We start from the raw sequence: 23,307 nt of genomic DNA, 5'->3' as shown, positions 1-23,307 counted from the left end.
GGAACTAAAGGATCAATGGCACCTTTAATATGGTATATAATCATGGAGGGAAATCCCAGAATTGGTTCTTTGTGCCGTATTAGTTTGAAGGATTTTCCACTTGGCCTGTAGGCTTAGATAGACCCCGACTTTTGTGTGTGGAAATTATGCTTTCGGTAACAAATTGAGAAAACATCAGTCTAAATTTGAATAATTTGGCCTGTGAAGGTTTGGAGGAGGCTCCTTATAAATCAAAACTGACCGAGGAGTTGGTGTGCTAATGCAGCAACAGCTACATTGTGTTTGTGTGTTTGACTTATTCAGCGGCATTCAACCGCAAACCCTGTCCTCCTTTTAGATGTGTTTGGTTTGGCTGGAATGGATTGGACACAAGCACAATTTAAGCCAAAAGAGGAAAGAAAGCTGATTTTCTGGCTGATTTTTCTGTGTGTATTATAGGTTGTTTGCAATCGTGCTGACATATAAAGTGAAAGGAGTTTCAACAAAGCGCATGCAGCCCTCTTTAAAAGGCTTTTAGCCATAGTTTTTGGAACATTTTATTTATGTAATTTAATTCAGATTTATTCAATAACTGCCCATAATAAATATAAAAATTTAAGTTAATACTAACTAAATAAAGACCAAATCCTGTTTATTTATTTTTTTATTTAAAAAAAAACAAAACTAATTGCATATTTTTCTTTATTAGCACCGTCTTGTATCGTCTTACATCATGAAATGCAAAAATCTACTGTTTGCCACGTGTCAAGCAAATAACTGAGAACAGGCCAAATGAAGGTTAACAGGAAAATGTGACCGCTCTTGCGCTCAAGCAACATTTCGTTGACACTAAGTTGATTTTTTTAATTTCCCTTGCCTTCCCCTGTTTGATCCTTTGTCTCTCAGTACCCTCCCTCTGTTTTAAATCCAAGAACTTGTATGCAGAGGGATGAGGGGGTTACCAGTCCCGTGGAGCGCAACCTTGTCCAGCAGTGGCCAAAAGGGCCATATCTGTCATAGTACATTCCAGTGTGGAGCTATGAATGAAGTGCTGTGGTTTGGCCAAGCTGCGAGCGTGGAGCTCAAAGGCCTGCTGAAATGCTGTAATGTAATTATGTGGACAGTCTCTCAGATCCATTAGCTTGAAATGGTTCTACAGACCGCCTCCCACCCCCCTCCCCTCCATTCATTCTGTGTCTTTTCTAAGGGGGGGGGGGGGGGGGGCTCTGAAGTCATCTGAAAAGACCTTCTCTGTACTCATTGTGTTCATTGTCTTTGTAAGCCTGTTATTAGCGGGGGAATCAAGTTACGGTGTTCGGCTGATGACAACTTCAGAGGCTTTGCAGATACAGGTGGGGGGGGGGATTCTTAGCTGTGTGTCAGTGAATATCAATCAAATCAAATTTGAAGAAGCATAATGATTTCATTGTGGAGCTAACTTTAATCGTCTGATTGCTTAACATTTTGGAAAGTGAATCGTTCGGAAATATTTATGTAGAAATACACAACTAATAATTAATGACCCAACTGGATATTTGTGTCACTGCTGCTTCTAATCATCTAAAATAACTTCTTTTCAAAATGCGACTGCTTATTTTCGGAATATAGCAACAGTTTAGACCATTCTCTTATACCGTACCATTTGTATTTGTCATTTTGGATCTGAAGTCGGAACATCATACGATTGAGTCCTGGTCCTCTTCATGTATCTGGGTTTGTGTCACCATTGGTGGATGAAGTACTCAGATCCCTTATTTACACCAACATTTTTAACAGGTTGAGCTTGTGTGAATATTTTAAGCAGGCTGGGTTTTTTTGATCAAAATTTGCATATTATGGACTCGTTTTTGTTTGGTTTAATGTTTCACCATCAGCTTTTTTTTTTGTAAAACATCCCTCACTAAAGATGGAGAGTGTGCAGTGTCTGATCTGGAATCAAAACATCAAATGACTGAGCCCCGGTCCTCTTCATGCATGATGGAGGAAATACTTATGTCCTAATACTTGTCCTAATGAGCTAATATCAGCTGTAAACTTTTCTATTATGAGCTTATTGAAACTGCTATTGAAAAGCTTGTGTGAATCTCATATTTTATGCAGATTGGTAAAAGTTATTTAGTTAAAAATGCCTAATAGCAGCTTCGGTTTTATATGCACTTAGCATTGGGATGTGTGTAATTAACATTATTACTTCTTGTTAATGTCCGCTAAGAATACTCGTCACATCGTGTAAACTTGTTTATTTCACTTAAAAACTATTTAACAAGCGAGCCATGAAAACGCGACCCTCGTCCGCAAGTCCAGATAAAAGTAGAGATTGCATTAGCCTTGTAGTTTACAGAACTTCCCCTCAAACATTTATTTGGGAATCAAATTAAAGGTTCCAGCAATTTCCCAGATTTGATTTGGTGCTTTGTGTTTACCTAATCTCTGGCATTCACGCAGACACCAGTGGAAATGTCCAAATGCGTCACTGCACAACTTTAAAGGCCTTTCCCATGTATTGCAGCCTAGTGACCCATTCTAAATAACCTATATCATTGGGGAACTGCTGTTTATAAAGGAGTCCATTGGGACCTCTGCTGAAAGGGCTTCTTTTGGGTGGAAGCCCGGATGAAAAGTGCAAAGAGGAGGATAAAGAAAAAGTATAGGAGATGTCAGGACGCCTTTGGAAGGAAAACAAACTGCAGAGACCAATGTGAGTTGACTTAATCTGATTAGACTAACCTCATCAACAGCCCACTTAAAAGGGAGAAGAAAGCCCTGAATTGGGGCGAGAAGCAAGAGAAAAGGGTCTCTCCCTCTCTGTTCAGAAAGCCGCAGAGGCCCGGTGAATACACCACATTGTACTGGACATGCTGGTCTGCAGATGGCAAAATGACAACAAGCCGCTTGAAAAGTGAGGCACATATAATTGATCTCCGGCTTTTTTTTTTTTCTTTTCCTGCAGGTATGAAAACAGCGAAGGGAGTAATGAGATTAAGGAAGAATAAAATGAAAATGCATGAAAAAAAAATCCCACTTTCCATCACGTTTGTGGTGCAAACATGCAGCTTTGAAGCCTTTGACTGAATGCACCCACCCCTGCAACGCCATGAGAAATATTCCCCAACTCATATTAATTTATTCAAATTCTGACTTCTTATAAAGCCCCCATGCAGTCCTGGTAATACATCAAACACGGGATGGTTGAGCAGGAAAATAGCTTGTTTTAATACCAGCACAATTGATGGGTGTTAAAAAAAAAAAAAAAAAAAAAAAATTTAATACATCTGGCCACTCCCAGATTTAAGCAATCCCATAGCAACAATGAAAAATCTGAGAAAGACCCGTCAGATCGTTTGCCAATGGCTGTGAGGAGCGTCTTAAACCGAATGCCTTCAAGTTTAGTTTAATCGCACCTTTTAATGAAGCATCAACCTCGTGTTTGCTGTATTGCTGGAAATCCCTCCCCTCAAAGTGGGAGGTGAATGCCGTAGGTGTCCTTCCAGCTTCAACTTGCTGCTGTCAGGATTCTGGCTTCATTCATTTCTGTAACCTCGCAGCACTAATCGCTGCTAACTGATGAGTCCTGGCCGCCCTGATGTGTCTGGATTTGTGTCACCGCAGGTGGAGGAAGTGCTTGCATACCTTTCCTAAGTAGTAACAACTGAAAAAAAACTACATAATGATATTTCTGTTAGCCATCGTGTAAAAGTAAAACTTAATCTACCTCCAGATCATAAGAATATTGTAGTTTGGGGCTTATAAAAAGTTATAGTTAAACTAGCGGGGAGCATGCAACTATTATGTTTCCAAGTGAGGAAAATAAAAGTACTGAAACAGTTTAATATGCAAAAAATACTGCTCATTCTAAAGTTATATTACTGTCATGAACTTATTAAAGTTACCACTGAAGACAGTGAGCTTATTTGAATGTGATATTTTAAAGAAACCTGGTCCAAAACTTGCATAAGATGGCTAATGCCACTGTTGATTTTAGATTAACACCTAAAAAAAAATACACAATTAAATGTCTCACCGTCAGAATTTTTAAAAAAGTATTTAAACCTGAATATTGGAAAGCCAGAACCAACTCATATACAGCACCAAGAAATAGACCAGTTCAAAATGCTAATCTCTTAAATAACACGTAACTAAAGCTGAAATGTGAGAAAGAATCATCCGGATGGAAATACTCAAAAATAATAAACTGAAGTCAAATCTAAAATCTTGTGAAAATTCACCTCTTACATCCCTTACGTGATAATTAGTGACCAAACGACTCCAACTTTGCAGCATCCCATTTTTGCTGCTTTCCCTAATCACCCGAAACACGGGGAAACAAAGCGAAAGGCGCCCGAACAGGCATTGTAACTGCTCAGTGTTGGGGATTCGCTGTGGTAAACACATCTACTAGCACTTGATTGGGGACTGTGTATAAAGGGATTGTGCAGGCGACACCAGCTAATACAGATATAATTGACTCTCCTTCTGCATTCTGCTCGTGGATTTGGAGAAGTGCACCGACTCAACAAATTAAGCAGGCAGCGGTCAAAAGGAGCTGCTGAGCATTCAGCGAATCTGGACAACAGACCACTGAACTCTGCTAAATCTGCAAACACAGCTTCTCCCTCCTTCCTTGGACCCTTTCATCTCGTCCGCCATCTCCTCCCGCAGACCTCTGCCTCATAAAGCTAAGTCAAAAAGCAAGTACTTTTTGCCTCTTGTCTGGTGAATGCAGATTGTCTATTAAGAAACAGCAGTTTCTGTTCTCTGCATTCCTCGGGACAGCGGCGTCGCCTTTAATGATGCTCTAACGACAAAAAAAGTTTCTTTCATTTGAAGGGGAATTCTTGTTCTCTTTGTTGTCTGGGTCCAGACCTTTGAAATGCAGGAATGAAGAGGGGGAATTATTGGCGGATACGCTGAGAGTTGTTGGGCTCGTTTCTGACTTCAGATCAGGTTCAACAGGTGCTGCTCCGCATATACAGATTTATTAAAACCAAAATCCCATTAACTCGGCTGCTGCAGGGAGCAGTTGTGTAATCTGCGCGCGGCTCTGTAGAATTAGATCTGCTTCATTTGGGTCGATCCGAAAGCAAATAAAGGCGATGTGAACCCAAGCACACACAGCTGGCCCTTGAGACTCGGGATCCTGGGTAAACAAGTGTCCAGCATGCCTCAGCACAGCTCAACCATGGGGGGGAGGGAGGGGGGGTGGTAGCATGAGCCAGTGAACAATGACTGATACTCCACTAGAGACTGGACTGATGCGGGGCTTAGCGAAGTTTTATTACATTTGGCCTGTTTCAATACACTGCTGGCCGAGAGAGGATCACAGACTTTGTCACCAGTTTTAAGATTACTATGACATCCTCGCCTCCTTAGAACCTTTAATGCTCCCGTTGTTGAAATACACCCACTGACTTAATGTGGAAATCTGCTGTTGGAAGTTTTAATTTGGGTCTGTGTTGCAGCTTCACGGACGGTGAGCGGCAACTGTTGCACCGCCCGTGGCTTTTAGCCCGATTTCAGCAACTTCTTCTGTGTTTTTTTTATACTCCTAGTGCAAAAATGTACAATCTTGGCGTCAGTTCTTCCATCTTAAATTAAGCAGCTAGTTTTCAGAGACTTGAAACTGGTTTAATTCCTTGACAAACAGTTCAACTGTTATGCGTTATTGTCATTGCGTGTCAGCATACAACAAAAAAAACAATAATCCATTATTCTCTATAAATTCTGTTTGACATATTTATTATTTTTTGAAACATTTTTGGATTCAAAGCTTTGTTACGACCGACGTACCCGTCGATGATTTATGATCCTGGGTTAGGGAATAACGTGAATTCCAATAATCGTCATGTCTGCTTTTATTTTTGTCAAAGTTACAGGATCGTAGTGTGTACGTCTTTGCTGGGTTACCTGTAAGTAGGTTAAACACACACATACACAAATATAAACTGTATATTATTTGCAACGTTGCACAGATTGTTCAGGAGGTTAATTCGGTCCAGTTTACCTGCACCACATCGTAGCTCCTCAAAAATGATCAATTTATATGAAAACAGTGTCACAAAGGTGATAATTCAGCTGAACGAACATTAGCGCAGCTGTAAATCAGATTTAGTGCAGGACTGTTGCATTAGAATGGATTCATTTTCACTAGTATTCAGGGTATGTGAGTGTATGAATGTCTTTACTTTAATAGGCCTATGGATAGATGAACAGATATATGATTCAAATAAATAATTTAGTCAAGTGTATAATGTGTGCAATATAAAAAATATAGTTTTGCACTTTCTCTGTTCATTCAGGCAGACATGTGCCACCCTGTGGTCATCTCAGGAATGTAAACAGACTTCGTTTTCTTTCTGCTGAAGAGTGTTGTGAGTCCTCCTCCTATGCTTTGCTTATATGTGCAGAGAGAAAGGATCATAAAGTAACAGGGCAAATGTTATTGCAGAGACTAAAGAAATAACATAAAATATCACAACATAATTATGCAGCAAGGGATGCTCATTCTGGAGGGTGTACTAAACTGGATTGAAGGTGCTTTTGGGTTAGTCTAGTCCTCTGACTAAAATGGGGTTGTCAGAATAATAGAAACATGTGTGAGTGCAACATAACACATTCACAGAACTACAAACCACATTCTACAAAATGAAAACACACTTGAGTCAACTGTGTTCACGCCTTCATGGAGGTGAGATTTAGTGCAGGACTATTCTTTTTGAATGCATACACCATTACTGTACCTACCGAACCGTCTGGTGTGTGTACATGAGTTACATTTAAGTTGCATTACAAAGGCTCCAAACTTGAGCACGCGCACTGATTTATTGTGTCAGACGCCCTGCGAGTCATCTCGTTAAATCGATTAACTTTTGCAAAGTGAGTCGCTAGATGGCGCCCTTCTCCTTCACACACAGTTTTGGACTCATACGCAGAAGTCGGAATGATCACAGAAAACAGAATGAAATGTTCGAGCTCCGTTCTCTGTGTGTGTGTTTACCGCAAATCTCATCTGATACTTTGCTAAAAACAGGCCCTTTGTAACCACGTTATTGTCTGTAACATATTTTACGTACACTCATTGAGTGAATGTGTGATTCCCATGGGGGGAGGGGGATACCCGTGGTTTCCTTTCAACTTCGCTGTACGATAATTGGAAAAGTACAACGACTAACTCTTAATAAAGTTGGTGCTGCATTCTAATTCTGTCCTATTTTGTTCGCGTTAATACGCGCCATATCTCCGGATTATCGGTCTCCACATTAAACGCCCCTCGGTCTGCGAGGCGTAATCTTCAAATTTTGGCACGTGCTCTGTGTAGACTGCAGAAGACTGTGCGCGAATGGCACGCGGACAGATGTGCCTCCTCCCTCTTCTTCCTCCTCCTCCTCCTCTTTGAGCGGCTCCCGCGCCGGGATGATTGACAGGGAGCCGTTCACGCAGCCAATCGCAGCTCGCTCTGCTCGCATTTGCATAAAGTGGCCGCACGCCATTGGCTTAGTGCGTGCCGCTGCTAACCGCCTCGCGTGCCATTACAGATGTCGTCTCCTTGGAGGCGCAAGAGGAGTCTGAGAACAGTTAAAGTGTATTTCTTTTCAAGTTTGAGGGGGAGGGGGAGAGGACATTTTATTGTTGGTATCAACACTAATGGCTAAAAAGACATATGGGTTTGTAGATTTATAAAACATCAATTTGAAGTATGAGAAGCCTTAATTAAGTAATTTAATAATGTGTTTCATTAAATTCATGTCATCTATACTCATCCAAATAAATATTATGCTCAGTGTAAAGACTGGGTTGCTGACAGCCTTTCGTAAGATTCTCAGCCAGTACTGCAAACACAAACACACCAAAACGTTGTAACATTTTTTTACGAGCACGGAGCAAAGTTGGAAGCAAACATCCAGCTCAGCCCCCGCCCCCCTTATCGCTTCACAGCCCGGCCGCCGCCGCCGCCGCTGCTTCTTCTTCTTCTTCTACTGCTGCCGCTGCTCGCTCCGCTTTGTTGTTTGTCCCTGCAGGGCTGATTGAGCAGCGCGTGACTGACGGCCCGCGGGGGTGTTGACCAATCAGCGGTCTGCCCCGCGCCCAATGGGTGAGTCCGCGCTGCGATTGGCTGAGGCGAGTGTGGGAAAGAATGCAGAGAGGGTTTCACACGAACCGGGAGCACGCGAGCCGTCTATAAGTAGCGCCGCGGCGTGTGTCTCCGGCAGAAGTGGAGAGTCGCTCTGCACGGCGCACCGCACCGCACGCTCCTCGCACTCAAATGACAGCTCAGTGATAACAAACGGCAAGAATCATCGGTGGGACTCGACCGTCGGGCTTATCTCACACGTCCTGCAGTGGCACCAAGTGATTCTCCTTTTTTTTTTTTTACCATTTCCCCGCGCTTCCAAGAGAGGATTTACTTCTTTACGCATACATTTGTATTTACCTGCTTTGATCAACAATGCCAGCTGACACTATGGAAAAGCAGACGGCATCTCCGATTGCTGGCGCCCCTGCTAATGGATCTCACACACCGGACAAACCGAAAAATGCCAGCGAGCATAGAAAAGTAAGGATTTTATTTATTTATTTATTTTTTTACAAGCAAAACTATTGTTTGATTCCCCAGTGGGAGAAGTTTTGTTAAAGTTTGTCATTGAGTCGACAAGTTTAAGATTGCAAGATTGTGGCTTGGTATCGACAATCAAGTCGATACTTGTGATTGGAATCAAAATACTTATGTAGAATTGTTCATATTATTTGCAGTCGTCCAAACCGATCATGGAAAAACGCCGGAGGGCCAGAATCAACGAAAGCCTCGGGCAGCTCAAGACACTCATCCTGGACGCACTCAAAAAAGATGTAAGTTGAGTTTGGATAATCTCTTTTTTATACCGAGTCTTTATTCTTCGTTTCGCTTTAAGTGTGCCTTGAATATAAACTAAACTGCTCTCGTTACTTCCTGCAGAGCTCCAGGCACTCCAAGTTGGAAAAAGCAGACATCCTGGAGATGACAGTGAAGCACTTGAGGAACCTGCAGCGCGTACAGATGAGCGGTAAGTTTATTTAATCATGCAAGTGGATGAGAAAAAAAAATCATTGACGTGCAACGACTTTCTGAAAGAGTCACGAAGCCACAAATATTTATATCTTCTCTTTTTTTTTTTCTTTCTGCCAGCAGCGCTCTCGGCAGATGCCACGGTCCTGAGTAAATACAGAGCCGGATTCAACGAGTGCATGAATGAGGTCACCCGCTTCCTGTCCACCTCAGAGGGGGTGAACACGGAGGTGAGGTCGAGGCTCCTCAACCACCTGTCCAGCTGCATGAGCCAGATGATGTCCATGAACTACCCTCAGCAGTCACCGTCCCAGCAGGCGCACCTGGCTCAGCCTCTCCACGTGCAGCTCCCATCCACTCTGCCCATCAGCGGTGCCGCCATGGCTTCCAAACTCAGTCCAGCCGAGGCCGTCTCCCCCAAGGTGTTTGGTGGGTTTCAGCTGGTGCCCGCAACCGACGGACAGTTCGCTTTTTTGATCCCCAACCCGGCCTTTGCCTCCGCCACAGCGCCCGTCATTCCCCTTTACGCGAACGCAGGAGTTCCTGTTGCGGTTAACGCTAGTCCAGTTCACGGCGGGTCAGCACCGACCGCAACATCTCCAGTCCACGGCATGACGTCTTTCTCCGGGGGGTCCCAGGCGGTCAGCCCCGTGGGGGTCAGCACCGGATCTGAGAGCAGCGAGCCTGTGTGGCGGCCTTGGTAGCTTAAGGGATGAGAGACTCGTGTGAATACAGTTTGCATTACTTTTCCAGTTTAAACTTCTAACTGACTGCACATACAACTGTTGCGGGGGTTGAACCCGTGACTTTACCGCTACGGGATGGTAACTCTAACCACTTAATACCGCCGAGTAGTTCTTGTTGTTTCGTTTTATGGAACAGTTTATCTTAAACATTTTTGTTTTTCGTTTTTTTTTTTCGTTTTTTTTTTTTTTTTTTAATAATTTATTGTTGATTCCAACATTTGGATTTCAGTGGTAAACAGATGGAAGATTTATAGGAACATTTTGTTATGAAGTACTTTTTATGAAAAGGTTTAGTTTTGTACAGAGGTGTTATCGATTGTTATACCAAAGCTGTGTTTTATATTCTTTGTTGTTTTGTGTTGAAAAGAAAAACTGAAGTTGGGCGTTGACCCATTGTTTTAATAAATGAGATTTCATAAATTTATGTTTTGTCTACAGCCTGTTTCTCTCACGGGTTTAAAGCCCTGCTATAATCCATTTAAGCCTTTTCGGTCACTCCTTAGTCTTCTAAGGACGTGCGTAAAAGTTATGTCTCATGCGTGAAAGTGCAAAGCAGTGAGACATTTCTTTTGACCTGCCGAGGGAGTAGAAAAAACAAAGATACAACGTATCAGTTATGTTTCCAACCTGAGCTCCTGCATCATTTCATCTACTATGTTTTAAGTGACCAGCTTGTCACCAGTTTGGCGGGAGCTCCTTACATCTGGCCCTTAGCGGAATGGTCCAGGGGACAATGGGGGTGTATTTTTCTATTGCTATAAAGGTAATTAAAGGTTTGAAAAGGGTCTCATCCTGTATGCAGCGGGAGCTTTAAGAAGTCTTAAACCCTATTCATGAGCCTGGGAAATGCGCTCAGGGGTTAATGTCACTAACAGATTGCCTCAGTGAAAGGAGAATATGGAAGGATCCTCGCTTCCTTTTGTGAATCAATTGTTCAATTCCACTCCCAGTGGGCCCTCACCTCTATAAAGGAGGGAACTTGGTTAAACTTTGTTTTCATATCAGGAAACATTGGCAGATAAATAGACATACACCGCACGTTGGAAAACATCTGAAATTTGATTACGACTTATTCCCCTAACTGGCCCGTACACTCACTCACTGACACCATCACTCAAATTGCTCCGCGTCTGTGTTGGTGCCTTTTCTTCGCAGCTATTAAAGGTCTCCCTCTCCTTCTCCCTCGCAGTTTCTGTTTATCCCTTCGTGTAAACTTATCTTCCCCCGGTTAGTGGGGTCCGGAACTCAGGGCAGCGTTTCTGTGTCGGGCGGCATGGTGCTAGCCGTGTGTCAGCCACTTGCAGTCGGCGGGCCCCTGTACATGGGATTAGGTTACAGCCTGGTGACCGCCGGTCGAAACCCCTCAACATTTAATACCCCTCCGGCGCGCCTTCGGTGCGGCACAGGCCAAAAGTAAGATGGTTTGAGCGTGTTTCTTGGACCTGACCGCAAGCGCATACAGGATAAACATTCTCTGCGATTTCTTCGGTTCAAAATATTTGGCCCGCAAACTATGTGCGCAAATATACCCAGTAAGCTGTCCGTGCTAGAAAGTCTCCTATTCTTCACAACACCGCCTTCTAGGACTTTCAGGTGGTATGCAGAAATTGGTAGGCATTAAAAACAAAAAAAATACTATTGCAGCAAGCACTCATTAAGAAAAAAATCTGGAAGAAATATAAAGTGTAATGAAGTAATAAGCTATTTAAGAAACGAGATATTTGCTCGTTTGACAGTGGCATGGCATACGTGACTTGTGTTGGGTGTTTTTCTCCGATAACAACTCCTGGTATTAATCGTCCCTTTACAGTTGGAGAACCTTGCTGATTCGTGTACTTGCGTTCTTGGTTTCACCCTCCTGGGTGCCCGTGCCCTGCAGATGACACCGTCAGTAAATGGCATAGTGAAACCCCACTGCCAGTGATGCTTGAGCCGCTTCCTTTTGCGAGGAGACAAACTGAAACACCAGTTGGCAGCATGTGTGGGTTCTGCGGTTGTTCCTACTGCCTTCGTGTCTGAGTTAATAGTTCAGAGATGCCTTTGTGGAACTGAGGTCGTGAGAACCGAGCGAACTAGTCTGCCTGCGGCCGGGCACACAGCCAGTCAGTAAATCCCCGCTGGCAGGCCGGGTCGTGCAGCCGCTCTGCGGAGGTGAGGAGGCGAACACACACGCGTGCGCCGCCAAGAAGGGCGCCTGGTCCGCTGTAAACATGAGGGATCTCGGGGGAAGCATATCCTATTTTCACGGCAGCATGTTGGAAACGGTTTGCAGAGCAGGGTGAAGCTACTTGGTCTGCTCTGCAAACACACACTGATGGGATAAAGAAACATTCTCACAGATTGCACTCAGACTCGTGCATCCAGATTCGGGCTTTTTTTAAAGTTTCAAACTACATCGTCAGACTGTTATATTGTTCAGATGAATGAGCTGCAGGTCCGAGTCGAGGCGGTTTCGACTATCGAAACCAAACCGGCGGGAACCTCTCGGTAGTGATGAAAAGGATTCCTACAGAGGACTGAATGTCCCTCGGGGACCTGCGCCATCGCGTCCCTTGGGAGAAGTCACTATTGATGTGGGGGTAGGGGGTCATCAGAGGAGCCACAAATTATCATTCTCATTAGCGACTGAATGGAGGAACGCGCACACAACATTGCCGCCAAACCTTTAACATCATGTTTCCCTCCAAATTCTCAGGACCCATTGTTGCATTAGGCCTGGTTTTGGCTAGATGTTATTTAGTATGCAACTTCTGCTACAGCCACTTACCGCGTGTTACATCTCTCTGGCGGGGCTGCAACATTTATCTCTTATTCCCTAATGTTGTTTTTCAGTGTGAGGGCATTAGAAAGCAGGGCACAGATAAACACGCGGCTGCTTTTTCTGTGCCAAGAGTTTATCACTGTATCATAGCTGTGTTTTCTGAATGAAGAGAGTAAGGCCGTCTTTAACCTACATTTCAACCTACCAACCTAAACCTGTGGTAGGCAAACATGTGCCAATAATGGGTTCATAACAAAAGTCATAACTAGAGTTCTGAATATTGTTTCTTTTATGTAGGTCAGTGCAGAGATATTTGGCACATTGTCTGCGCTTGAGAGAGCCGCTGCTCCGACTTTCACATGGATGACGGTCTATATTTGCTCCCCGATTTGAAGACGCTGCAGCTACGAGGACAGAAGGAAATGTTCTGCATACTTTGGCCACAGGTTCTGGTAAGGGATAGGCAGGGCAGGAGCAGGCCTCAGGCATAAAGTGCGCATAAGCGTCGGTCTCTGTGTGGAAACTCTCCTTGCACCTGTTTTCTTGAGAAGGGAGGGTGAAAGGGTGAGGCAGATAAGGACGGGTAGACAGACGGACAGATTAAAGAGGGGTGGGGCCGCGATAAAAATGAAGGTGTTGAAACTCAGGAAAATGGACATATCTGTAGGGGTCTGTTTGGAAAGGCGCCTTAAGTGAAGTGCATGCAGAAACACTTGAGATTAAATCCACTGATAATGAACGCTTTCATTGTCGCCTCACGTTTAGCTCATTGCCACCTGATTAACAAGTGTTTGCTTTTAATGATTTACTCTGCTTCCTCCTCCCACTGCCTGCTCTTTTTCGGCTACGTTAACGCTTCCATCCTGTCTTTGTATTTATAGCAGGGGACCACTTATCCCTTGGACTGGGTGTGAGGTGTTGGGTGTGTGCAGACGGAGGAGGTGAGGCAGGGTTTGCAAACGCAATGGGACGTGTCAAGCCTGATCAAATATCACAGGATCCGGGTGCCGCGTGGGCTCCGTTGATCCTCGCAGCCTGTCTGCAGAGTGTACGTTTGAAGCCAGGTTTGGCTTTTCAGCAGCTTCTTCAGTTTCATGGCAGGAGGCCTGTGGCTTACAGCCTTTGCCGCTGGTGCAGATTCCACAAGAGAAAGTAAAGGGTCCTCTTGACAGGGCTAGAGGTCACCCCGCACGCAGACTTCATAGGTGGCCTAGACCGAGTCCCATCTTCAAATCTGGACACATTTTATTTATGTTTTATCCACCGAGGGGGGTCATCCCAGTCTTTCCCCTGCAGCTTTGGCAGCTGTTGCTCTATTTTTTGTCTGGTTCAGAGTTCAGCAGCATTAGTCTCTGAGGTAAATACTTAGCCAGTGGTGTGGGAGTTGTGAAAATAAAACAGCTTGGAGCAATGTAGATACCCCTGAGTTTAAACAGTCTTTCCATAAATAACCAATTAGTGTCGATAGAGGATACTTTATTTTGTAACAAAAAGAAAGAGAATTGATTTGTTATATTTGAACAAAAGTCAGTACAAAAATAAAGAAAGAATTGTTCTTATTACTAATTTTATCTCGACCGCGAAGTTAGACGTGAATGTTTTGCGGATATGACATGTCAGATAAATATTGAGGATAATTTTAGATCAAACAAGTTACTCAGTGCCAAACAACATAAAATATTGTTTAATGGATGTTCTGTTGCAATCCAGTTATGATACCGGTTTAAAGTATAATGATTAAAAAAAAAAAAGTTCATAGTTCAATGTTCAATGCTAGTAAGACTGATTAAAATAAATCACTGAGGTAAATAACTCAGTATCGCCATCTAGTGTCGAAAGCAAGTACGGTCCCATTCAGGTCTTTGAGCCTGTGTGTGTGTGTGTGATTCACCTCGTGTCTAACTGCATGCCCGGACATGCCCCCGGTTTGACACTTGAGACACCATACTGGATGATGTGACTCATATGTCTGACCAAAATGCCTCTGTCCGCCCCTGTTGTTTGAGTGTGTGAGTGTATTTTGTCCTCTTCTTCTCCTATTGGTGTTTGTGTGGGTGATTGCAGTGTTTAACACTTGTGCACTGTGTGGTTAGGAGACTGTGAGAAACAGCCTTTGACCTACTTCACCAAGGCATCATGCATGGAAAATGCAAAATACGTAACATATATATATATATAAATATATGACACCTAGTATCGACCGGACTTGTGGCCAGAGGTGCCAGTCTCTTGTGAGTTTTTAATGCTTATATTAGTCTGCACTTGCGGTTCAGTTCATTGAGAATCGGGTTCAGGGAATTTGACTTAGGTCACACATTGCTCTCAGTTTGAATAGAGTATAATAAGGGAGGAGAATATGAAAAGAGCAGCAAGGACGATATGTGTATATGTATAGGTGATGTGGACGGGGCTGTTATATAGAAGATAAAGTTTGTGTTCAATAGTAAATGTAAATAAAAAGAAAAGCATCCCTCGTTCTTCAAGTGCTCTCACATCGAGCTGATTTCCGTCCCTGTCGTCATGTCATAAATTGCTCAACAGTTTTTGTTCCACTGCTTGAGTTTTAATCATTTGCCCCGAAACATGATTTAAACTTGATCGTCCAGTTTCAGGAACAAAACGCGGATGTTCACTTTTCGTTCTTTACATTACAGGAAAAAAAAAATGCAAAGTTAGCATCCTACACATTTTCCTATCAGATTATAAGCGGAAGATTGACGAGTCCCTGGTTTCCATTTAACAGATGAAATACAAGTGTGTTTGACGAAAGGATATTCTAATCTGGGACGTGTTGAAAAGCTCCCTTTCCTGGCCAGCTATCCCAGCGAGCGGAGACCTGCGGTCCCCTCTGGACCTTGGCTAAGCTAGGTGGTGACAGCCCCACTGTTGCTGGAGAATTATCACTTTAGTGCTGTAGAGACGGGAGGGGAGGGGGGGGAGCATTGTCCCCTAAACAGGATGTCCTGGTGTCTGGTCCCATCTCTCGTGGCCTGTCCTTTGTGGATATCGGGGCAAATCCTTAAAGCAGATGTGACCCGCAGTTTTAAATGAATGTTCTCTCATCTTTTCAAAAAGCTGAGCCCTTCTTTTTCTCATTGTGTTGTTAGATGAGCTTCTTTTTATTTCTTTGCCATAAAGTTTGATATAAAAAAAAAAAACAGTCAAGCAGACACAGAAAACAAGGATTATGTGTCAGTGTGTCTTTGTTGCCTATGCAGTAGGGCGTTAAAGTTATGTCTTTTTTTTCTTTCTTCTTCCCTCTCCTCCTCTTTTCATGCCCTGGGAAGGTAAACACTCATCCTCTTTGCTTCTGTTTTTCTTATGGTAACTGTTGAACAGTGTGTGCTCCACTCGTGGTTTTATTGCCTGGATTGTCATGCAAGGGCCAGGGGAGACGAGTGTCAATAAGTGGATGGGCTCATTGCAAACAAATGCGCTCAAAGAATGGGCAAAGAGAGCGGAGAATGCAGCTGGGTACACACACAGTTTCCATCCCGTCAAAACACATTAGATTGCCTTATATTAATTTCCTGCAGAGTTAAACCAACGTCATAGTTACGACCTCCCTCCCTAAGATTAACTTTGAACCAAGTCTCCGTTCTGAAACTGAATGGTTTGTGTTATGTGTTGCTACTTTCGTTCACAAGAGGAAGGCAAATCCCAACAATGTGACTATGTAAACACCTTCCCCACACGGGTAATACATGAATACATGATAAATTACTTTATTCTAGTCTAACATCATAAAAATGTAACTTTACCTCTCCCTTTGGGACGCTTCTAAAATCTCTGTTTAGATTTAAAGCTATTTGAGGCCAGGCTGCTATTGTTATTATACATTTTTAAAGTACATTTATATTATTACATATATATATTTATAGATATGCCGCAAAAGCAAAAAGACATGGCTCAGATTCATTGGACTGGATACCGCTCAATTTTATTTCTGAGCGAAAAAAAACATTTTCTTGATAAATCACATTTGTTTCTGACATAAATAGAAGTCTCAAAACACGTAATCTGTCAACGCGTTCGACCTCCCCTGCACACATCAGCTCCCCCACTGTCATACTCTTATCTGCGCCGATATAACAAACAGCTTTTTAGTGGTACTTAACAATGGACTGACAGAAGGTAAACAGTGGCCCTGCAGCCGTCTTGTGTCTCTCTGTCCGCCGGCGGTGATTGCTCTGCGATGGATCACCCATCCAGCAGCAGCAGCACTCATCTCCAGCCATGCTCTGCTCTCCAGAGCTGAAGAGACCCGGGCCTCATGATGAATACACCCGTGATAAGATTAGCTCAGGGCAAACACACACACATGAGGCACTGTCTGGCATGTTATTCTTAGTTGTAGCCCATTCATGAAGGAATCCCTCCCTCTGTGAATGTCTGGCCATGTGTCTCTCGCTCTCTATCTTCGTGTCTCCATGCCTTCTCTTTTATTTGGGATGTTTGGTCTTGTAGTTCCTATGAGACCCACTTGTCTCAGTCAGTTATAGAGAGTCGGTTCACCCCAATTTATAGCAAAAGATATTTTCCCATTTCTCCTGTAGCCATGCAGACAGTTAGTGGTTTTACTTGCCACCGGGAAGCCTGTGTGGGACATTTGAGCCTTCACTGCTATACAATAGAAGAAAATAATATTTTGTTTTTGGTGCACACTAGACTGGAGACTGATAATCACTCCTATTATTTTGTCCAGAAACAGTGTTTCCATTGGTCCATGTAAAACAGACCTCGAACTGAACCGTTGATTCAAATGATGCTATTTTGTTTGATACTAGTATCGCTTTGGATCGGCTTCGGGGAACTTGAACGCTCATCGTGGTTGGACTTTGCTTGTTTGAAACATGTGTTTGCATGCAGCTACACCTTATATAGCGTTTAGAATTTACCGTAACTGTCTGTAAGTGATTGCAAAAAGATTATTATTATTTTTTATATTGAATAGATTTTGATGCAATTATGCATCAGTAAATTCAACCAGCGCATTAGCCACTTTTAATAGTTAGTTTATTTATTCAGAATCAGTACATACTTAAACAACCATTAAACCAATTAAAAGACAACGCGCAGCGCTTAGGGGAATGTCACCTGTAACTATGTATTTTCCACAGGACATTGATGGTGAGTATCGCTGAACAATCTGCTTTGCTGCTGGTTTCAAAAATGCTAAGCTGTATCAGTCAGATCTCTACCCAGCATGTGGGTGAGACTAAGGATGTCAACACCGTGAGAAGCGCACACCGTTTTGTATTTTTTTGTGTTTTGTACAAGGAAAATCTGCAAAAAGCATCTTGTAATCAGAGGGAAACCCCAGTTTGCAGTGGGTCTGATGGCGTAGAAGGTGTTATCGTCGGCGTGCAAATGGATACTACAATACACAGGTACTAGTTTGGGGTCTCCTAATATTTTTTAGTGTATAGTGTATTGAAGGAAATACTGAACCTATCCTTCTGTTGTTTCGTCTTGGGCACTTTACCCTTCTTCCACATCTATTTGCCTTGTCAGATCTGCTGCAGTTCAATCAAGGCGTTATCTAGTGTTAGCTTGGTGGATAGTTTTAGCTAGGCAGCTCACAGGTGACTGTAAAAACAGTTAGCTGATCACTGGAGAAAAGTCAAGTACAAAAATCACAATAATAAAGAATATTTGTGATTCTGGCTCTGGTATAGTTTGAAATAGTGCTTGATATCAAATATTACTTGATATAAGTGCTCGAAAGTAAAACAGTTTTTTTTATAAATTAATTTTAAAGCACCACATGCAAGTCAACCTTAGTTTAGCAAACATATTAGAGACATAGCCTACATTTCAACGTGTTCTGCTTTCAATTTCTGTGGTTTCCCCTACAGCTGCACGGAAAAACATACTTCTGTAAATCTGGGTGAACTGGTACTTTAATATCAACTCATTCTCAGACACGTATTTGCTCAGAAGAGAATATTTTTATTGTTCTCTGTGTGACAAAAGACAGCCAGTCTCTTTCTGGTACCTCTAACCACTCAGCTTGATGTGAGCGTTAAAATTAACGTCTCGGTGTGTGTGTCTGTGTGAGTGCGAGAGTAAGATGCTTGGCCACCCCCTGCAGTGCTCCTCTGCGTTGACTGACAGCCCCAGTCTGGCTGTACAATAGCTGATCTTTGCTCTCTGTCTGACTGTATAAACACAAAGTGGGATGGTTCCCTCATGCAGAACTCCAGTATTGATCACTTCTGCGAGATCTCACAGCCGCGCTCATTGTCCTCTGCCCCCTTCTCTCCTGCCAATCAATGGCTCTTTGTGTTGATTTTTACCCATTGACAAATCACTCTGTCCCACTGCCTTTGTTAAGCTGTCAATCAAGCCAGAGGTATTGGTGTTTTTGATCCTCATTGAGAGACGGACTGGGAAGAGTCTAATCACCCCTAAAGAGCAGGAATTGTTTGATACTGTTGATTACTACCAAATAGAATATAACAGAATATCGTGTGTCAGTGTTGTTATGTTTGAGAACTTGTCTAAAACAAAGAAAGATTAAATAACGCAATGCAATAGTCGGACATTCTATTCTCGTTCTGATGTTGCTTCATATCATCTTGAAAAAAGTCCACACTTACTCTGCAAGAAGCGAATTCCCCCTCAACAAAGCTAACTGCAAAATAACAACTCGTATGATTGAGTTCATCCCTTTGGTTGTGACGGTGCGGCGCCCATCATGCTGTCAGGAAATAAAAGTCTCACGGGTCATTAAACACCTTTGTCTAAATGAGGGATCTCTGTCACTGAGAGAGTCACCTGCGGTGCCAACAGACACTGAGGATGATGTAAAACAGAGATTCACAGGAAGATTAAGAGTCACGTAGCATAAATGAGTCAGTCTGAACTTGCTGACCTCTTTTCTTGGTAAAGATCTATGCATTTCGTTTGCCACGTATCTGATCCTCTCTGTTTATTACTGTTAACAGCTGCCTGGTAACGCGTGCGACCTTCCTGTCAGACTCGTTCCTCTAACTCCTGCCTTCACCATCTCCTGCCAGACCATGGACACATGCCATTTTGGATGCAAGTTTGTTTCCCCTCATGTCTTCAACCCATGCTGCAGCCTATTCTTTCGCATATGGCCGGTTGCCATGAGTCAGCAGCAGCGGTCAGAGGTTTCCACTCCTAGACACAACAGCCAATCCGGGAAAAAACAACTCTCTGATGCCTCAGCCTTCCTATATTGTCTGGGATGATTCCGAGTCGGGAGAGGGCTAATTGTTTGGGATGTCTTTGTAGTGCAGGTTCATTGCTGCGGAATGCGGGGATTTCCTCCCTCGTGGGTATTTTTAGATCTCTGTGTGAATTCAAGAGAGCTCTGCATAATGCTGCTCACTGTGGGATCTCAGGGTGGGGTCTTTACATTCATGCACATGTGTGGGAATCTGGTCATATGATAATACAGAGGACGTGACTGTTTGCGGGTGACTGTGTATCAGTGTGTTTTTTGTGCAGAATCATACTCATGTCAGGCAAATGGGAATGAGTGTAGAGCATGAGACTCAAACCGTGGCTGATAGAGACGGATGTTTCATTTCAAATTTCACAGTGTGTTTACGCTCCGTTTCCGGTTTGACAGCTCCAGATTGACCTGCTCAGAACAGGTCTGCGGTGGACACTGCTTGTTCGCTCAAGTGTTTCAAGGAGGCTTCGCAGGGTCACCTGGAGGTCTCTGACCTCCCAGGGTAATGTTCTCCTCCAGGTCCTTCTCTTTGACAGCGGTCAATGGGGGCGTCCATGCAGGGGACAGCCGGGCGGATGGCCGGGGTGAAATCGGGGAATAGACAGGTCATATCCAGATGGACCCGTCACCTCCGAATCAAACCAAGTTAGATCTCCTTCCGGTTCTCGCTCACACCCTGTCAACTTTGCTGACAGCGAGTGACACTGTGGCTTGACCTGCCTTCTGCAGAGTTTGGATGCTGGATTGTATAATTGGCTGTGTGTTGTCATGAGTAGTTGTGTGTGTGTCTTCCGCAATAAACCACTTTATTTTGTGCTGCACTTGTTTATCAGGAGAAACTCTTCCAATATTGATTGATCTTCTACAGAATGATGATCTGCTTATGAATCCAGCATGACCATCGGTTTGTACCTGACAGTTGGTTGCTAGTGGGAACTCCAGGCTCTGGTTGCTTGTGTTACTCTCTTGTTTATCTCCCACCTCAGGTCCAAAGTGGTGGATGGTGTTTCCTTGCTATAAACGTTGCTCCCATTAGCCGTCGCCAAGAGTTATGATTATTTTAACTTGCAACGCCAGGTTTTTTTTCCACCTATCTTTGCTACACGTTGCTTGTCTCTTCCTGTGTGTATGCCCAGGAGTCTCCTGCTTTCGTGCTTTGTGCTTAATTCCAGCTAACATGCTCACAATTTTGTAGCATGAGTAAGATTGAGGAGTTTTCTCTATCTAATCTCAAGATAAAATACACAATCTCTACTTTCCATTTTTATACAGACAGTCATACAGTTAACAGTCTTGAGACACTGTTTCAGTCTGGACCAGATAATCCCAGTTAATCTCTAACTATTCCAGACTTTTTGCAAAAAACACCTATTTAGGACATACCCAAAGTAAACTGAGTCATGTTCATGGACATGTTGGAGCTGATTCATGGTCTTGGTCTCGTTTGAAAGCCAAAACTCTGAGATTTCTTTCTTAAAATTCAGAATCACTCTAAGTGGTATTGTTCTTGAGTAATCAGTTGGCACAGCGTTAAAAAATAAGAAGTTGTTGGGTTCGCCTGAATTTTTTTTGTTTTGAAAAGCTGTGTTGTTTGTGTCCACTATGTATGTTGAATCCTCTAATGACTTTTATCAATGAAATCAGAAGAATTGCATGCAGCATTTACTCAAACACAAACTCGTGTACAGAGCTCTGATTGGCTCAATGAGCTGCTGCTGTCCCATATACGACCCAGAGCAACGTTAAATTAAGTGAATTACACTTCACAATGTATGGATCTGAATTTAAGCCTGTAAATAAAAAAATAAATAAATGAACACATCCAAAAACGAAGGCAACTGGACTGTTCAGTTGTAAATGACAGTTCTAAATTTAGGTCATTAGCAGACCCTTGTTATTTGAGATTATAAGTGTGCACTAACCACAGATGTTTCTAAGAAAAAGATAAACTCCTCACCAGTCTTTTAGAACTGAAGAAGCCACTTGGATGAGTAGTGTAATTAGTGTCTTCAAGAAAACTCAAACAAGTCCAGTTGCCTTTGTTTGAGCTTCGTTTTTGTATATGTTAATTTTTTATTTTGTAGTATTTTGTTGTAAATTCTGATCCATCCTTTGTAAAGTGCAATTCACTCTCTGTCCAGTTTAGTCCAGTTGCCCTCATTTTAGTTTTGTACCATGACCTGGATGACCGAGAATTTTCACAGTGAAAAATCTTTAGTATTATCTTCCAACTTGTTAAAAAAAACACATATTTGTTACTAGTTTTTTAATCCTCACATATTAAAACACGGAATGAACAAGCGGCTGTGTTGCTTAAATGACTGATTTCTCATTGAACATTTCAGCACAAATATAGTTAATATTTAGCTTTGAGTTTCTTTATTGGTATATCTTTATTACATTATTGTTTTACCATGTTTTATACCTTCCTACATAAAATATAATCCACTTAATGCCTCAAACGAAAGAAGTCATGTCCATGGTTCTAGTGAAAAGAAGATCTCTGCACTGCCTGAAGTGATCATTGCACCCCCCGTGGAGGAAAACCCCCTTTTCCACCATGCAAGAGCCATAATGACATCACCACATATTTCAGTGGTGAGTAATGAAGCAGGTCAACCCTTAAATGTCTTGTTCTCACACTGCTTATCTTTCCTAATGGAATTAGAACTCTTCTAACCACACGTCCGCACACTGAGGGTTTTCTCTTTAAACAATTGGTGCGTCTGTGATGAAATTACCAAGTTGGCTTATTAGGATCTTTTTTCTTTATTCTTTTTTTTTATATTGGGCCCCATTAGATCATAACAGATTTAACTTTTATGATCTGAAAATATAATGTGTCGTTTCCCCTTTCTCATGTTCCACTTTTCCACAGATTTCATGCGACATATATTTACACACGCGAAGGATATAAATGAATTTTTCTCTTCAAAAACAGATATACAAAATTACAATATAGTATGCAATGAATATAAAATACTAAATATACTATGTACTATAAATATACTAATGAATAATTGTATCTAGTTTACATTGGCTAAATCAACATTTTTACTGTATTTTGAAGTAAAAATGACTTATTTATTTGATGAGAAATTTGATATATTATTCATAAATTATTAATTTATTTAAAAAAAAATACTTGCTTGAGCATTAATGGGCATTTCTTGCCAGTGAAAGCGGCTCAAGTCTAATCCATATGAAGGGCTGGGTGTCGGTATAGTGCTGAAACTAACGACATATGCTTCATTCTCCTCCTTTAAGTTAATGCTTTTTGCCTCCATCTCTTCTCTTTCACCTTAAACAAAAAGAGGGGCCTTTAATGTCCGTATTAATGTAGAAGCAGGTGGTAAAGAAGCCTTTGTTAATCACTTAATGATGAATTCCCCCCACTTTACATGGTGGCTTTTTCACCATCCGTTTACTCCTTGTGCATGGGCTGTGGAAACTTTATAAAAAGTTTATCTTACCATGAAATGAGTAGGCACGGATAAATGGCTAACGTGGGGTTTTGTCCGTCAATGCAGTCAACCTATTGGGGGTCCACCGACTGGGCAGGTTTGGACCATAT

The 23,307-nt window shown here is 42.5% G+C and overlaps 1 protein-coding gene and 1 long non-coding RNA gene across 4 annotated transcripts; both read left to right on the top strand.

Moving 5' to 3' along the window:
- Positions 1-8,094: 8,094 nt before the first annotated feature.
- On the top strand, positions 8,095-10,189 carry her9 (hairy-related 9). 2 transcript variants are annotated; one of them, XM_047571282.1, is made up of 4 exons: positions 8,095-8,530; positions 8,728-8,823; positions 8,930-9,017; positions 9,140-10,189. In XM_047571282.1, the coding sequence occupies exons 1-4, from the start codon at positions 8,423-8,425 to the stop codon at positions 9,721-9,723; spliced, it is 876 nt and encodes a 291-aa protein (XP_047427238.1). In that variant the 5' UTR covers positions 8,095-8,422; the 3' UTR covers positions 9,724-10,189. The 2 variants fall into 2 exon arrangements, with proteins under 2 accessions (XP_047427238.1, XP_047427247.1); XM_047571291.1 differs by having other exon boundaries at positions 8,098-8,530; positions 9,143-10,189.
- Positions 10,190-12,740: 2,551 nt separating this feature from the next.
- Positions 12,741-22,034, top strand: LOC125020586. 2 transcript variants are annotated; one of them, XR_007114223.1, is made up of 3 exons: positions 12,741-12,978; positions 17,807-17,916; positions 19,477-22,034. It is a non-coding gene; the product is annotated as an uncharacterized LOC125020586 (long non-coding RNA). The 2 variants fall into 2 exon arrangements; XR_007114222.1 differs by lacking the exon at positions 17,807-17,916.
- Positions 22,035-23,307: the final 1,273 nt, after the last annotated feature.

The sequence above is a fragment of the Mugil cephalus genome, chromosome 1 (assembly GCF_022458985.1).
Source record: "Mugil cephalus isolate CIBA_MC_2020 chromosome 1, CIBA_Mcephalus_1.1, whole genome shotgun sequence".
Taxonomy (NCBI): domain Eukaryota; kingdom Metazoa; phylum Chordata; class Actinopteri; order Mugiliformes; family Mugilidae; genus Mugil; species Mugil cephalus.
The sequence above is the reverse complement of the archived record's forward strand: the minus strand, read 5'-3'. Positions and strand labels throughout refer to the sequence as shown.